This window comes from Strix uralensis, chromosome 5 (assembly GCF_047716275.1).
Source record: "Strix uralensis isolate ZFMK-TIS-50842 chromosome 5, bStrUra1, whole genome shotgun sequence".
In the NCBI taxonomy this organism is placed as follows: domain Eukaryota; kingdom Metazoa; phylum Chordata; class Aves; order Strigiformes; family Strigidae; genus Strix; species Strix uralensis.
In genome coordinates this window covers 52,392,523-52,408,375 of record NC_133976.1, presented here as the reverse complement: position 1 = coordinate 52,408,375, position 15,853 = coordinate 52,392,523, and the positions used below count along the sequence as shown (strand labels likewise).

The window sequence follows — 15,853 nt, the reverse complement described above, 5'->3', positions numbered from 1 at the left end:
CCACATCCTTTAACTGCAAACCTGCCACTAATCACAGCCCTGGGGCATACTCCCAAATGGCTACTGGATTCAGCCAAGTGGGTTGGGCAAGCATGTGGTTTGAGGTTCCTGTCAGAGCTAAGGTGTGCGTAAGAGCAGAATCCCCTCACGTCAGTAGTTTCAGGCCATGAATGCCTATTCCTGTCCAGCAAGAGAATATTTGTTTTCCCAATGCAATCGTGGGCCCCCAAATGCCTTAGGCACTTCAGAGAGGAGATGCTGGGCGTTGCTTCCCACTCACATCTGCTTCTGGCTGCCTAGGAGCAAGGGACCACCAGCACATGATGCAGCATGGTGGTCTCAGCTTTGCATCATGCCTGTGCAAAGCCAAGAGGCACTGCTCCGACCACATGCTGCATTTCAGAAATGCCTGCACTCGTACCCTGACAGCTTTCCCCAACTGCCTGCATAAATGTTATTTATGAAGGCTATCTTGGGCAGAATAGACTGTGTGATCACATACTTCAGATGTTCTTCCAAGCTCTATAAAAACAAAGGTCCACACCCACATCTGGTACAACAGCTGCTTGCAGAAAAATGCGTCTAGTGGCAGGAATGCCATTAAATTGTTTTAAAAACTGATTTACTTGGCTAGCCTGGCTCAAATAAAGCATGAACAAAGATACTTTATGGGGTGGCTTACATATTTTGGATGTTAACACATGTGCCTAAGGCTCAGGGAGATCAGGTCATAATAAAGCTCATGTGTGTTTGTGATGATGGCTTCCAAGTATCTGTTAATCAGAATGAGACTGTTGTCTTTCCTCAGGGGTCTGGTTCACTAAAGCACTCTGCCCTGTACCGCAGGTTATGGTACCTGCTTATATCAATAATTATTTTTATGATAAGTTCTCCATGTTTGTCAGCTGTAGTTTTATGACTTCAACTTCAGAAAGTTAAGCCCTTTTGTTTCTGCAGCCACCATCCATTTGAAAAGTTGGAGAAAAGTCTCCATTGGTGTGTATCCAGACACCCTCCCTACCCCAGACCCTCTGCTTAAACAACACTGCAACAGCTTGAACTCTCCAGAACTGTGTCCTCCTTTTTTCTACATACCACATCCCCAAATAATGGTACAATCCCCAGAAAAAAGACAGTAGCTGAAAGAAAAAAGAACTTTAAACAAACCCAGGATGTTAAGTTGTGACATTGCTCTGAGTAGGAGTTGTCATACTCACACTCAACTTCTCATCAGAAGTACATTCAAACTTCCATAAACAAACATGTCTCATGTTATTTCAGATTCAGCCTAGAATAAACGAAATCAGGTCTTTTTTTAGAACATCTGTACAACACTGCATGTGATCTTTTAAATGTCAGGGTAATTGAAATTTTGAGAGGTTGCTGTACTCACCAGACCTCGCTGAGCTAACTGCCTCTAAGAGTGAACTGTAAGATTTTGGCATCACTGATTTCCAACGGTAGGCCTGATTCAACCTCTAACTTACAGTGCACTCCTACTTTTAGCAGCCCAGTGAGTGGTGTACCTGATTGCATTCTCCTCTCCTCCTTCTTTTGGTGCCCCTACAGCCCTGAAGGAGCTGTGAGATCCTCAGCAAGGGAGATGTTGCAGATCAGCTGATAAGCAGCACCTTGCTGGGCTCCCGGCTGCTCACTCCCACTGAGTTTCAAGGCTGCAGAAGCCAGGAGACTTGTTATTTTGGAGAGGTAAGATACTGTGCTTGCCACCATGACTGTGGTTCCTGGTATCTGCTGAGTGCGAGACTGAGCAGACCTGGGAGCTATGAACATTGCCTCGGGATGCTGTGGCCTCCCAGCACCATGAAGGGCCATTCCAAATGTGCACACCTGAACCCCAGCCCTCCATCACAGGTTACTTAACACCAGTCCTCCCAATAAATCTTACCTGGATCCAAACTTTTCATTCACTGGTGGTTTGTTTGGGTTATTTTCAAATATAATAATTTTATAGATTAAAATGGTATAGGAAACCATTTTTGGAAACTGTCTTATTTCAAATGGATACAATTAGACATTATTTTCATGCGGTGGAGAGAAGGAGAATGGACATGAAGATGCAGCAAATGGGTAATGCTTGGTAAAGTTTATTTGAATAAGAGGGCTGGTAAGGTGAGCACCAAACAATTTACCGCTAAATACAAAACTGATTTGTCTGTTGCTCTGAAATACTTCATGCTAATTTGATTATAGTAGCTTCCTAAATTGTTGTCTTCTCTCAGTAACTGCTCATTGTCTCACACTTCTCATTTTCATAGACGACTTTTCCTTTAACTATAACGTAGTTGATCAATGCTTCATGTCCCCCAAACTGGTAAATCAAGTGCTCCCACCTAAAAAGACAACAAGATGTTTAAGAATAGCCAGACTTGCATAAAAGCAGGTCATGTACCTCCTATACCTGGCAATTATAAAAGATTTGCTTGAACCATGGACAAACACTATTCCATGTCTACATGTTGATCTCTTGTTGCATGAATACAGTGAGTTAATGTACAAATCAGTAGAGAATTCCTTCCACAAAATAAACAGGTATTATCTTTAGATAATTTGTAATTAGGCATGGATTATTTGTAATATTGGCCCCAAAATTCTGAGGCTTTATTTTCCACTGGAGTGATTATGGAGCATGAAAGCTGGTCTAAAATGCTAGCAATGTCCCTTTTTTCAGATTAAAATAACTTCTGAAGCACGAGGAATTCACTAACCTCTCCACTATCCAAACATGGTGAAAAACAAAGCCCCTTATGTTAAATCACATTTCAAACAACAGTGGAAGAACAAACCTTGATGAATTTATGATAACAAGATCCCCTTGCTTGCCGGTCTCTATGGAGCCATGTGTGTCTGATTTTCCCAGGGCATAAGCCGCATTAATGGTGGCAGCTGCTAGTGCTTCATTCATCGACATCTTCATGTTTACGCAGGCCAGATGCATCACCATAGGCTAGTAGGCAAGTTAAGTAGAAAATGAGAGTTACCAGTAATACAAATAAAGCTGTTCGTGCCTCAAATCCCTAAGCACTCTCCTCCCTCCTTGTGCAACAGAAGGAGTTGTCCTGCATAATGTAAATCTTGCCCACTCCAGAATGAGAACTCTAAAATCAGGAACTTTGAGAGCCTTCTTTATAAGCCTCTCAGTGCATATGAAGAATAGAACCCCTTCTGGTTTCAAGAATTCCTGGCAAAAACTACCAACACACATAAATAAGCACGAGCAGTTGTCTGAGCAGGGCATACAGCTCTCTTTGTGGCTATGAAGACTGTTTCAAGTGTGCAAGATCTATGCACAAGTTATACTAGTAAGAGATTTCATAATTTTGTGGTGTCATAAGTATTAGGAATAGCTTACCATCGAAAAACAGTATGCATTGGGATTAAAGTCACTGCCAAGAGCAACTATAACTCCTTCTTCTAACATTTTTCTAGCTTGAGGTTGCTTCAGTCTGGTGGGAAGAAGACACTTGTCAGTACGATTCACTTAGTTAATATATGACGATTTACAGGAGCAGAAGTCATCACTCAGTTTGGCTACGTTCATGCATTCAGTTAGAGTAATCCTTCTGGAGACAAAAGCCCAAACTCTTCTCTTGGCTCCCTACATATCACCTATGGACAGCATAAATGGGAAGTGTGATCCACTGCTTTTGCAGTAACAGCATGTGGCAGCAGCCAGTATCAACCATCAGGCTCCAGGCCACTGAAATTCTGGTATTTATTCACACCTCAGCCACTTAATGATTTACAAGGTGAAAATCTTCATTTCTCAAAAAAGTAATTTTCTAGCCCTTATAGCTTCAGAGACAGGCTCCCATGTATGAGCAGTGGCACAAGCAACGCAGTAGTCCTTTCCCGATTCTGTTGGCAATTTGAAATAGTAAGTTGAGGCTGTGAATTTCATTTGTATGCATTAGAGGATTTTCTCACTTACTCTTAATGCAAAAGATATCTTCAATAACTTCAGTATCTGGAATAGCCATTTCAAAATTTTTCAGACACTGGATTAATCTGGATAGGTGTTTGCAAGGGTAGACACTAGGAAATAACACGCTCTTAAGAATTTTTAGCCATAACTGCTGTAAAGCCAATAGTGCCAAACATCGTGTCTGAAAATAAACCAGTGTAACAATAAAAATGAAACATTAGAGCAACTACTGCTCAAAAAGTAGTATTAAAAGCACTGCAGTTAACAGAAAAGAACAATAAATGAGATCTCAATGAAGTGCTTACATTTGGTATAAGACAATCCTCTCCCTATAGAAGCCTCTTCACAGATTTATGAGAAAACTACCACCTGTCCATGCACAACACGATGCTCCAGGAGTTAACTGTGTTTAAAAAGATTTGTCTGAAGAGCCATTCCACATCCTCACATGTCCTTCCAGCCTCTGCACCCCCTGCTGTGCTCTGCTGCCAGACTCCTAAGGACTACTGCAGGCAACAGTTACCAAAGACCAAAATGAGAGTGTTTACCATTAAGCAACTCTCCACCTGCACTCTCCAGCCCAGCTCTGGTCATCAGGTGAATCCTTGGCCACTACTGCTTTTCTTAAAACCAGGGGATAGTGTAGGCGCAGAACCTCCTGAGTTCTGAGTTCTTGTAAGTGATACTGAAAGAGTTGAGGGATGCCAGCAAAGGATGTACCACATCACCTCATAGCAAGTTCTCATACACTGCACAGCTTTCAGCCCTCTAATACTCTTTTAACCTTTATCTCACTCATGGCTTCATCATTTTTAGAGTGTATTAGACTGGGAGGCCTGTGTTCAGTAAATAGTGCACTGGACACTGCAACAAATGAGGCCTCATTTCCTACAGCTTGTTCTTATCCCCACCTTAGGCTTATCCTGAGGTTATAAACTTTCCACCACATGGAGTCTCTGGAGTAAGACGTGAGATACAGCCACAGCCTTTTCCACAGGTGGCTGCGTCTCTGTTGTCTCCTCTACCTCCCTGCCCGGGATCAGTCTGCAGGACCACACATCCCCCCTGAGATCTGTATTTTGGCAGTGCAAGTAGTTGCAATCAGTCAGTGGTTGAAAAGCACTGGTGCAGGACATGAACAGCTAACCACAAACAGAAACACAAGCGCAGACATCGAAGCGAGGACAGGTGGCGGTGGCACAAGCCTCAATGCACAGGAAAGTCGGCTGTTGAAAATAAACCAAAATCAGCTCAAGGATCTTCTCTTTTCAGGAGGGAAGGTATTATTGGGTCATGGTCCTCATCATCTAGTTGGCTTATTTTTGGCATTAGGCGTAAGCAGGTGATCCATCTATACTTATCTCTAATATCTGCATATAGAAAATAGCATTCTTAAGGCAATTCTGATCAGTGTTGCCTGGGTAAAAACAGATGAGATTTTAAAAATGCTACCCACAGTCTTTCAGCTCTTATGATAACCAAAGGATTCATTTCCCAGTAAAACCTTCTGCAAGTGAGTAAATACATATACTGTAGATATAATTTGCCTGAAAAGAAGCCAACTCAGTTTTCAAAGTCTAAATGGATTAAAGCAAACCAGTCCAGTTTTCTTCTTAAATAAATGCCTGATAATTACCTTAGCCTGTCATAAATTCCAGTGTTGACTGAACCACTCCAGATCTACTGTGAGACTTGCCAGAACTGGGGTATTGCCTATTTTTGAGGATTTCCACTAAAGACATAAGGAGGCTCATTCAGCTCTTTGTATTTGTGTCTTCACTGATCCAGCCTGATCCTTAAGGCATAGATACAAGCTTACACTTTTACAGTAAAAGACCCTAAAACTAAAAATTTTTGCTGTTATTAAAGGTTTCCTCCAATCAGGTAGCCTTACCTCAGCATGTAGGCAGTTGTTGGTAAGAGGACAGCGGCACACTTAGCTCTTGCCATCGCTGTGATACCTTCATCACTAACTTCTTCCAGGTGGCTGATAGCCCGGGCTCCTAGCTCAGCTCCAAGCTAAACAAATTTTCAAGAAAACTACTCACCATTCTCAATTAATTCAGTAAAGCAATGTTGTTTTCAAATGACTGGAGGAGACAATTCACTATTAATGTAAAATGTACTAAAAGAAAAAGAATGCTTGAAAGAACAAATGGAATACAGAGACAAAATATTTCCTCATTTACTGCAGGAAAAGTTGATCACAAAAAGGTATTAACCATCCACTGAGTGGAAGCATACCTTCAGTGGTGTTTTTAACAGATTAACATGCAAACTATGGGACAGATATGGATAAAACCATCATCAAATCCCATTTACAAGGTATACAGCAGAAAATGGTTGACAAAACTGACACTGGTTGCAGAACTAGTAGTGCAACTGCTGCCTTCAATGGTGAAGCACCAAAAAGGCTTTTATGATCAATCAAGTTTTTGTTTTGTTTTTGGTTTTTTTTTTTTTCAAATACAGCAGAGAATAACTTGCGCAGACCCCACAGGAAGGAAGTAATGTTTACATGATGGTGAAACATGGTCTCAGACTCACTTTCTTTATCAAGATATTAGGGAGCCTATTCTTGACTAACCCATCCGTCTGAGTGAGCTCACTGCACATCTAACTTGTTGCTGCTAACAGGACATTTAAGGAAAAAGGATTTTTCAAGTTGCATAGAAACCATATTTTTGTCATTCTTAGGTTCACAGATATCCACCTTCCCCATCTGTATCCCATGGGGAAGATAAGCAAAGTCAATGTTTGATTAGGCAGTGCATGCTAGTCCCAGAGGTCAAGGCTTCCTCCCATGTGCTGCATAAGGGCTGCACTTTCTATCATCTGACAGAAATAGATGCCTATGAATGGTCTATTTTATAAAGTCTTAGAAAAGAAAACCTTGGTTTTGAAAACTGCAATCCTTTCAAAGATTTAGCTCTCGCAAGAGCAGAAACTGCTTAACTGAATGTTAAGAAAGACATACCTCAGCAGATTTCATCGGATGGAGTTCATCACCATGGAAGTTAATCTGTAACCCTATATCTTTTCCAGCTTGAAGAATTCTCCTAGTAGACTCCAGATCAAAGACTCCCTTCTCACAGAACACATCTATATTGTTAACATGTATTTCACCACTTAGTTTGAGTTCTTTCAGTTTAGGGAGATGGTTATTGATAATGTCATCTGTGGCTTCAGTAGCAGTTTTCCCTCTAATGAAAAGAAAATGTTATGGAGACATAAGAATAACATCCTTGAAGTCTGGCAAACATTCAGATCATGCATGCAATTACAAGATTATTTACAAAATGATGCAAATACGAATCACTCCAAAAACCTTCAGATTAAAAAATGTAAAACTACTATAATTCATGTACTCTCAAACATGAGTTACTTTCCATTCAAAGAATATTAGATTGTATTACTATATCTATTTTTATAAGGTTAGCATCTCGGATGCTAACCAAGATATGTGATATTTGAAAACTAATTCTTCTGCTTTCTTATTCATATACTCTGACCTCCTTATACTCTATCCTAAAACATAACTATTTAAAATATGTAAATGATTATTTAAATATGTTAAATGGTATTCATGCGATATTTTTATGCAAATATCAAAGCTCAAAGGGGACGTGCAGCACAAACCATTATTTTAAATTTACCTCTCCTCCTTTTATATCATTCAGACTGATAGCTAGATAACTTGTTTCTAAATCAGAGGGGCCTCCGAGGTTCAATTTGCCAAAGTCAGAACCATTTATGAACCCCCTATTACACAAAGATAACCCAGGAGAGATCAGTAAATGCCTTTGAAAGAGAGAACAATCCCAAAACATGCAGTTGGGTTAGTATTTTGCAATTTTACGATCTAAAGATAAGTGACCTACTGCAGCTAAATGTGACATCTCAATCGTCTTTTCAGGCACTGTAAGGCACGCACAGCCCGGCATGAGTGCCACATGGGGGCGAGCTGGGGGGTTTACAGCAGCAGGAAATTCAAGAAGCCAAATTCTGCCTGGATTTGTAAACGAGGTTGTGCAGTTAAAAAGCAGAGCAACACCTGGCTTATGGCCCTTCTTTTGTTCACCTCTCACTGAAACAGTCACTGGGGTTGGTCGGGCTTTTATGATGCCAAGCCTTCTCCCTTTTCTTCTTTTACTCAGCAGCCTTTGGAGAAATTTGGACTGAAAGATTAGGATCAGAGCCAAGACAAAACAGAGGGAAAGGTAAGTCTTGGTTTCACTTTTTTGGGGACATAATGCCCAAGAATGCAAAACTGCTGTTGTTTTAATGTTAGAGTTTGAAAATGTCTTCCTAAAGATGAAAAGGACCCAGTGAATCTTTGCCAATCAAGAAAACCCCAAAATTAGAATCAGACATCCCCAAAATCATGAATTTGATTCCAAATGATGACTAGAGGGATGACACATCAGTTATTTCTTTGCCCCCCCTGCTGTGAGCTGTGAGCTTTTTAGGTTCATTTCCTAAAGAACTGTAGATACTCCGAGTCTGGAAGTTCCAAGGCTGGAAACATTTTTTAAAAGCAATGGACGGAAACAAGGATCAGTATAAACAGAGCAGCCTTATTTTTCTCTAGGATGGCTCAGACTAAAGTAGCCTGCACCATTCAGCACATACTTCAGGAAGTACTGCCTATTACCAATACACCGTATCACAGTCCCACAGAATAACTGTGTTTATAGGGACCTCTGGAGCTCATCTGATCCAACCCCTGGTACAGAGCAGGGTCAGTATGAATCATGTGTCAATGGTACCTTTTAGAAGCAGAAAATCAGACTGAATTACCATATACCTAGAAATCACAAACGGATACACGCAGCAAGTTCTCAACATCTGCCCAAAGCTAATTTCCGAGTGGGAAAAAAGAAAAACCAGTGCTGGCAAGTCCGGAGGTAGGCTCCTCTTAAGACCCAACATACTGAAGCTTTACAAGACATGCCACATACTGCAAGACTTGGCAATATGAAAGAGTTGACACCTTTATCAATTAAATGAACTTTCTGGTGATGTTTCTGCTCTAAGAGGCCAGACTTGCAACAGTAAATTAAGCCAAGTGTAAGAAGCAAGCAAGTGGCTTAGCAAGAATTTAACAAAGCTCCTAGGCAGCAGCTCCACAGGTGTCTAAGCAGCATTTTCCATGAGCAAGTGTAACACTGCTCTTTTGTTTCACACTAAATAGAATTATTTTAAATTGATTCAGTGTTAGCAGATCAGCAGTAACAAACTTGCATGACTATGATCGTTCCAAAATCATCAGGTTATTAGACTTTTAATGGCAATCTCATCGAGAGTTGCCATGAAGTACCTACAACAAAAAAGGGCATTACATTTTAAGATCTACATAAATCAAGAAGATTTAAATAAAAACAGTTAAATCAATCTTACTCTTTTGTTTGTATGATTTATGCATAACTGAACTACAGGGCAGTTTTATGGAAGACAATGATGAAAGAAAACTGGCATGAGCTTAAGTGACTTGGAAGATGTCTGTTTAACAGCTTCTAGAATCCACAAGATCATCATCTTATTTGCATAAATGAAAGAGCAATTCCTAGCCCCAAGCCTGCAGGCAACATATTCCCTTTGCAATCCTCCACTGTTACGGAAACTGCAGGAAATTCAGAGTTTAAAACTGAAGCTCAACAAAGCAGGATGCTTCCCTCAGCATGTTACTGTCCCAGACGTTCAGGAGCCAGCCAAAGGCTGAGGACCACAGCTCTGAACATCAGGCCACAAATCAGGGAAGAGCTGCAGAATTCCTCCTGGTCAAAATAAAAACCTGAGGCAGTGACTAGGTTTGAAGGGTAGCAGAAAATTAATGCAAGATATTCTAGACATGAACATTTGAATGAAAAGAGAAGAGGGTTTAAGAAGACCCAAACTGGAAAATACAGATAAGTCAGTATTTCCTTCAGGAAATTTCCTTAAATCCCCAGCTACCGTTTCTCCTTACATAAAATATAATATACTCACTACCTATATTTTGTTACGCTTGACGTGCATCAGTGGGGACAGAACTGTGCAGAGTGAGATGGTATACCTGTCTTTCTAACACGTAAGATTTGATATATTTGTAAAAACACTGAAATTTATTTCATTAGTTCACAGAAATGCTTGAAATATTTTGGTGGGAAAGACTACTTATCGGGAGTTTGACTGAAATTCTCCCAAGGTTTTTTACGGGAAGAGGAAAGGAAGGGCTAAGAAATATATATAGTTCGGCATAAAACTTCAATTATATTTTACTGTTAAGTCATCCAAACTTTAGTAGAATGCCTTGAAAGAAATATTTGGTGTTTTCAGCAAATTTTAGTTACTTTATTTTTAACCATCTTCCAGTTACTGAAGATGATACAGGATTCCTTCTGAATAATTACATTAACAAAAAATAATTTCCCAACCTGCTCGAAATACAGCATAATTAGATTGCAAATAAATGTATTCAGGTCATGTTTTCTTGAATGCTGGAAGAGGTAGATTTTTTTTGGAGTATGCTTTTTTTTTTTAAATGAACATCTCTTAAAGACTGCCACAGTATCTCTGTGATGCTAGGCCTGCCTCCATCTTACACGCCTTGTTTTGCAGCAGCCTACTGCTTAGTCTGTCAAATTATATGTTTCACATACACATACACCCACCTAGCTAAAACTCCTCATTAATTCTTTCATACAATGAAATCTAGTAACTTGAAGACGTTATTTTCATCATAGGGAAAAAAATGTCGAGGTGAGAAAGGCTGGCTTGTTATGGTATGTCTATTTGAGCCATCAAAATACTTGTGATTAAGCACGTTTACTTTAATCTTCTACTCATACCTATAAGATGTGTGCAATTCTTCACTGCATGGAAGCACAATTAAGCTTTGTTTACTGAAGTATATAAGGATTAAATACAGTATTTTTTTTTCTGTTAGCTGGTCAAAATAAAAGCTCGTGGCAGAGACTACGCTTGGAAGGGTAGCAGCTAACCCAAGCAGAATAACTTTCTGTACAGAAACCCTGTAATCTGCATTGTTCAGTGTGAGCATCAGCTGGAGGCAGGCATTTTGTGCTAAGGTCATGTTGGCATTTAGTAGCCACTACCTAATGCTTTCCTGTCTTCCTTCAAATTAAAATTTAGAAGAGCCTTCTGTAAATACTGGCTATTGTTTCAAATATGTTATATTTTAGGAGGGCTAATCAGAAGAAACCTTTCTGAAAATAACAGCCGATTTTCAGTGCAAAGCAGTAATACTTAACAAGAGTAAGAAAAATCAATTCACATTACTTTGGCACAGAATGAGCTCCACAGTACGTTGAAGAAATGCCAATATCCATGGATTGCTTAGCACGTTCGATCACCCTGAGCATTTTAAGCTCTGTTTCTAAGTTTAAGCCATATCCACTCTTGCACTCAACCAAAGTAGATCCCGCTCTGCGCATGCGTTCAAGTCGGTGTTTGAAAGTATTGAACAGCTCTTCTTCTGTGGCGTTCCGAGTGTGTTCCACAGTAAAATGTATTCCTCCCCCAGCCTGGTGGATCTCCATATAGGATGCACCTGCCAGCTTGGGAAAAAAAAAGAAAACAAAAAACAACCCCCCCATACAATTAGCTATTAAATGTGCATTTTCTATCCAAGAGATTCTGGAAAGTGCCTTGAGGTCTCTTTGCAGTGAGAGAGAAAAGGACAGGGATAAAAATCCCCACTAGTTCTTCCTCTCTCCCCCCCACTTAAATGAAGAAATTATGTAAGAAGCGACATAAAGAGAATTATTCTGAAGATCTACTTCCCCCTGAGCCCACGGGAAAAACCTATCTCTAGCTCAAAAATCCATTTGCGTGGAAAAAAAGAAGAAAAAATAATCAAGATGTACATGGTAATAGAAGGTGGCACTCCTGTATTACTTCAATTAATGCAAAAATATATCAAGGCTGGCTGCAAAGGCTGCAGTTACACTCCTCTCTCACCCTACCAGTATTCAAAAATCATCCCTCTTCTCTCAGATTATCTGATGGAAATTACATGTTTTTCTACACATGAAAGATAAGAGTCACTGAAAAGTAGAAATAGTTATGGACAAAAAGAAGAGGAAGAAAAATCCAGCTGTGTAATTTTATGCTGTTACCTTCATTGCAAACTCATGAACCCTATCACCAGCCCACACTGGATGTGTATGTGCATCTACCAGGCCTAAAGAAAACAAAGTAAACACACGCTCGAGTTATTTCACTGTGTAAGAGAAAAGGTTATGAACATGCAAGCAAATTAAATGGACAGCAGAAGTTCCCCTATAAAGTCTCTATTGGTTAGAGAAAAGAAAAAACCCAACCAGCCAAAAAATCTAGGATTTTCTTCAAAGGCTATTAATTTTCTTTCCATTTTTTTAGGTGTAACACCGTACCCAAAATGTCTCTGTAAATGCATCAGTTGCTGAGTTTTTCATATTGTTTTGATGATGTTTTCAAACTGTGGAAGAAATTATAAATGACAAACTTTGAAAGAGTTCATTAGGCTCTAAGTCTGTGTTCTTTAAAAAAAGCAAAGTGCTTCGGCTGGGCTTAGCATGTTAGCACTTACTCCACTTAGTACACTTACTCCAGCAGGAGCTTCTTCTACAAGCTGTAAAACCAACACTACTGAATGCCAAATGAAACAGAGGTCTAATAGCTCGTGTGCTAACACACTTGCAAAGTTTAACACACAATAGACTTGTCCAGGTTTATTTTTTTATCAGGTAAAGTTGCAGAGTATGTGACTTAAAATCCTGTGCTGCCCTTTTGCCTCCAACTGGCTGCGGACAGGATGGAAAGACTGAGCTCCGTGGCTGATGGGAAGAAAGGGCACAGAAAAGAGGTGAATCTGAAAAGTCACTCGGCGGGCCAGCTATGTTACAGTTGTGATCTATGACACGGAGGAACAGATGTCAGAGGAGACAGAGCTCCACCATGAAGCCCAAAAGAACCATCCCGAGTGCTACTTTCTCCTTGCAGCACTCCCAATGAAGAAGCTGCAGTACTCTGCCCCTAGCACAACGTATCAAACCAGTACCGAATACGGAGGAAAAAGGACAAAGGGACGTTTAACACACACGTACTTTGTCTCTAAGCTCTTGCCACCATTCGGCATTGTATCATTATGAAAAAACACACCTACCTGGTAACACACACTTCCCAGAGCAGTCAATTATTCTTTCAAATGTTGCTCCCGAAAACTGACTGCGAATAACATCTGCCTGGCCCACAGCTTTGATACAACCATCTCTGCAAACAACAGACAACGAACAAAGGGATCGTGAGCCTGTTGAAAAGTCAAGTGCTCACTGACAGAGCTCCTGGAGCAACAACTCTCTGAAAGCAGGGGTAGGGACCTTCTGCAGGACTGAAGATGCACACAGGAGGTCATTTGCTAATCTTATAGATGCACAGAAAATGATGGGGTAACGCCATGCATTTCAACTTGTTTGCCATAACACTTGTCATGTCCTCTGCTTAAATCCCTCAGGAAGATACCTTGGTAGTCTTTTGTTCTAATTTCTGCTAGGCAACAATATTTTTCTGTTGTGGATCAGCAAATATACAGCATTCCTCCAGGAAGTATCTGCAGGGCACTCTTCCCCTCACAGAAATCAAACTATCATCACCAGCCTCCACTGCCTGGACCCAAATCATACCCTTGTGCCCTTGGAAGCCATAGGGATACATCTCGTTGGGGCTGATCTTCAGTTCAACAGCAATTTTCTCCCAGTGGAGCTTGAGGATGGTACTGGGAATCCTGCACTTGAGGGATTGCCTCCAGCCATGCATGAAGCTCCACCTGACCTACAGGAGAGAAGCCTCCTGGGGCACGCACAGCACCTCTGTCCTTTAAGCCTTGTCCTTCTTCAGCTCTTTTCAAGCCACTGGAATAGTAATTGGGAGTCATCATGGGTAACTGACTGAAGGTATCTCTATACCACACAGCTGAATTTTTAAGATGCTGTGCTGGTTTTGGCTGGGATAGAGTTAATTTTTTTCACAGTAGCTAGTATGGGGCTATATATTGGACTTGTGCTGAAAACAGTGTTGGCAATACAGAGATTTTATTACTGCTGAGCAGTGCTCACACAGAGTCAAGGCTTTTCTGCTTCTCATACTCCACCAGTGAGTAGGCTGGGGGTACACAAGAAGTTGGGAGGGGACACAGCTGGGACAGCTGACCCCAACTGACCAAAGGCATAGTCCGTACCATATGACATCATGCTCAGCAATATAAAGCTGGAGGAAGAAGAAGGAAGGGGGTGAAGTTTGGAGTGATAGCGTTTGTCTTCCCAAGTAACCGTTATGCGTGATGGAGCCCTGCTTTCCTGGAGGTGGCTGAACACCTGCCTGCCAATGGGAAGAAGTGAATGAATTCCATGAATGCGGAGTTTTTGCTTTCCCTGTTAGACTGTCTTTATCTCAACTCTGGAGTTCTCTCACTTTTACCCTTCTGATGCTGTCCCCCATCCCACCAGGGAGGAGGGAGCAAGTGGCTGTGTGGGACTTAGTTGCTGACTGGAGTTAAACCACGACAGAGCAAATAGCAGTTAGAGCATTTAGAAATGGGAGACATGTAATTATATAGGTTAATAATTAAATATAATTAATTACACCAATTATTCATAGGACTGCTATTAGTTCATGCCAGTTCACCTAGAAACAAAGCAGAGGCAGAAGAGGGTAGCAGTTATGGTCAGCACTAGGCTAGAAGTTATCTTTACAAGGCTGGAAGCGTGAACACTGGATGATAATAGAAGTTACCAGGATATGGACTGAAATAATCAAAATTGGGAAGGCACGTTTCAACGCAGGCAGGTGGCTGCCGTTCCGCCGCCTCCACCGAGCGCAGGGAACCGCCGGGCACAGGCAGCCCGCGGCCGGCTGTCGGGGCAGGGGCAGCTCCTGCGACCCGATCCCGCCACCCCCCGGCCCCGGCCCCGGCCCCGGCCCCGGCCCCGGCCCCTCACTCACAGCCCCACCACCAGGCTGGCGCCCCGCAGCAGGGCCAGGCTGGCGGCGGCCTCCCGCAGCAGGTACTCCTCGCCCCGGCCGCAGACCAGCACCAGCTGCTGGGCGTTCTCCAGCAGGAGCCGATACCGGCCCGCCATGGCAGCGCGGGAAATGGGGGGCGGCGCCGGCGGAGGGCGAGGGCGGCCGCCGCTCGGCTCAAAGTCCCCCGGGGCGGCGCGGGAGAGGCCGCTGCCTGCCCGGCCTGGCCCTGGCCCTGGGTCTTTGACCGCGTGGGTCTTTGCAACCAACCCCCCAAGGGAGGGCGAAGACACGGAGGTGGGAAACAAAGCGGGGAACAGGCCGGATGATTTCTCCGGGGCACGGGTGAGGCGGCTGGTGGTGACCATCCTCGCCTGTGCCACGTTTGGCACTCGGCAGAAATTTGGGCTGAAAAAGCTTCAGGGCTTTAAGAGTGAATTTGGCAGCAGCCAGCTCAGGGCAAAGGATGCTGTTCTTGCTGCGGGCCGGGGTGATATAACAACATCCATATGTCGTGCTGGTTTATGATAAGCTCTGAAGCAGCGGTTTTGCCAGCTGGGGATTCCCCAGAGCCCTCTGTCCGCACTGCACCACCTGGAGATTTCCCTTTTCCAAGAAAACAGGAGATTCTGAATTGGGAGTGTTTGTCTGCCCATGTCCCCCCTCCCCAGTGTCCCATCACCTTGCCAGCATCCCAGCATCAGCCCCTGAGGGACCATAACACCTCTCACCACACCAGATATTCAGGCAGACATTAATTTATCCAGGTAGATACTAATTTATCCAGGCAGATCGAAAGGTTTGTGCGATGCTGCTGCCCCCTACAGAATTAGGGATGAGAGAATCAGGAAACAAATACTTTCAACATGGATTTTTAGTTTTCTTCTCTCTTCAAACATTCATAGTGTG

General features: G+C 42.3%; 1 protein-coding gene across 1 annotated transcript; it reads right to left on the bottom strand.

Annotated features, from left to right (window-relative positions):
- Positions 1–2,089: 2,089 nt before the first annotated feature.
- AMDHD1 (amidohydrolase domain containing 1) lies at positions 2,090–15,063 on the bottom strand. Its single transcript, XM_074869417.1, has 9 exons — positions 14,927–15,063; positions 13,092–13,198; positions 12,064–12,128; positions 11,225–11,502; positions 6,921–7,146; positions 5,838–5,962; positions 3,371–3,464; positions 2,805–2,965; positions 2,090–2,351 (listed from the first exon to the last, which is right to left on the bottom strand). Exons 1-9 carry the CDS (start codon positions 15,061–15,063, stop codon positions 2,237–2,239), a joined length of 1,308 nt encoding a protein of 435 aa, XP_074725518.1. The 3' UTR covers positions 2,090–2,236.
- Between the last annotated feature and the right edge of the window lie 790 nt (positions 15,064–15,853).

Coding starts and splice junctions, on each gene's coding strand:
- AMDHD1 (XM_074869417.1), bottom strand. CDS start 15,063: ATGGCGGGCCGGTATCGGCTCCTGCTGGAGAACGCCCAGCAGCTGGTG. Junction 5,963..6,920: donor ATCCGATGAAATCTGCTGAG/GTATGTCTTTCT, acceptor AAATTTGTTTAG/CTTGGAGCTGAGCTAGGAGC. Junction 2,352..2,804: donor GTTATCATAAATTCATCAAG/GTTTGTTCTTCC, acceptor TTGTCTTTTTAG/GTGGGAGCACTTGATTTACC.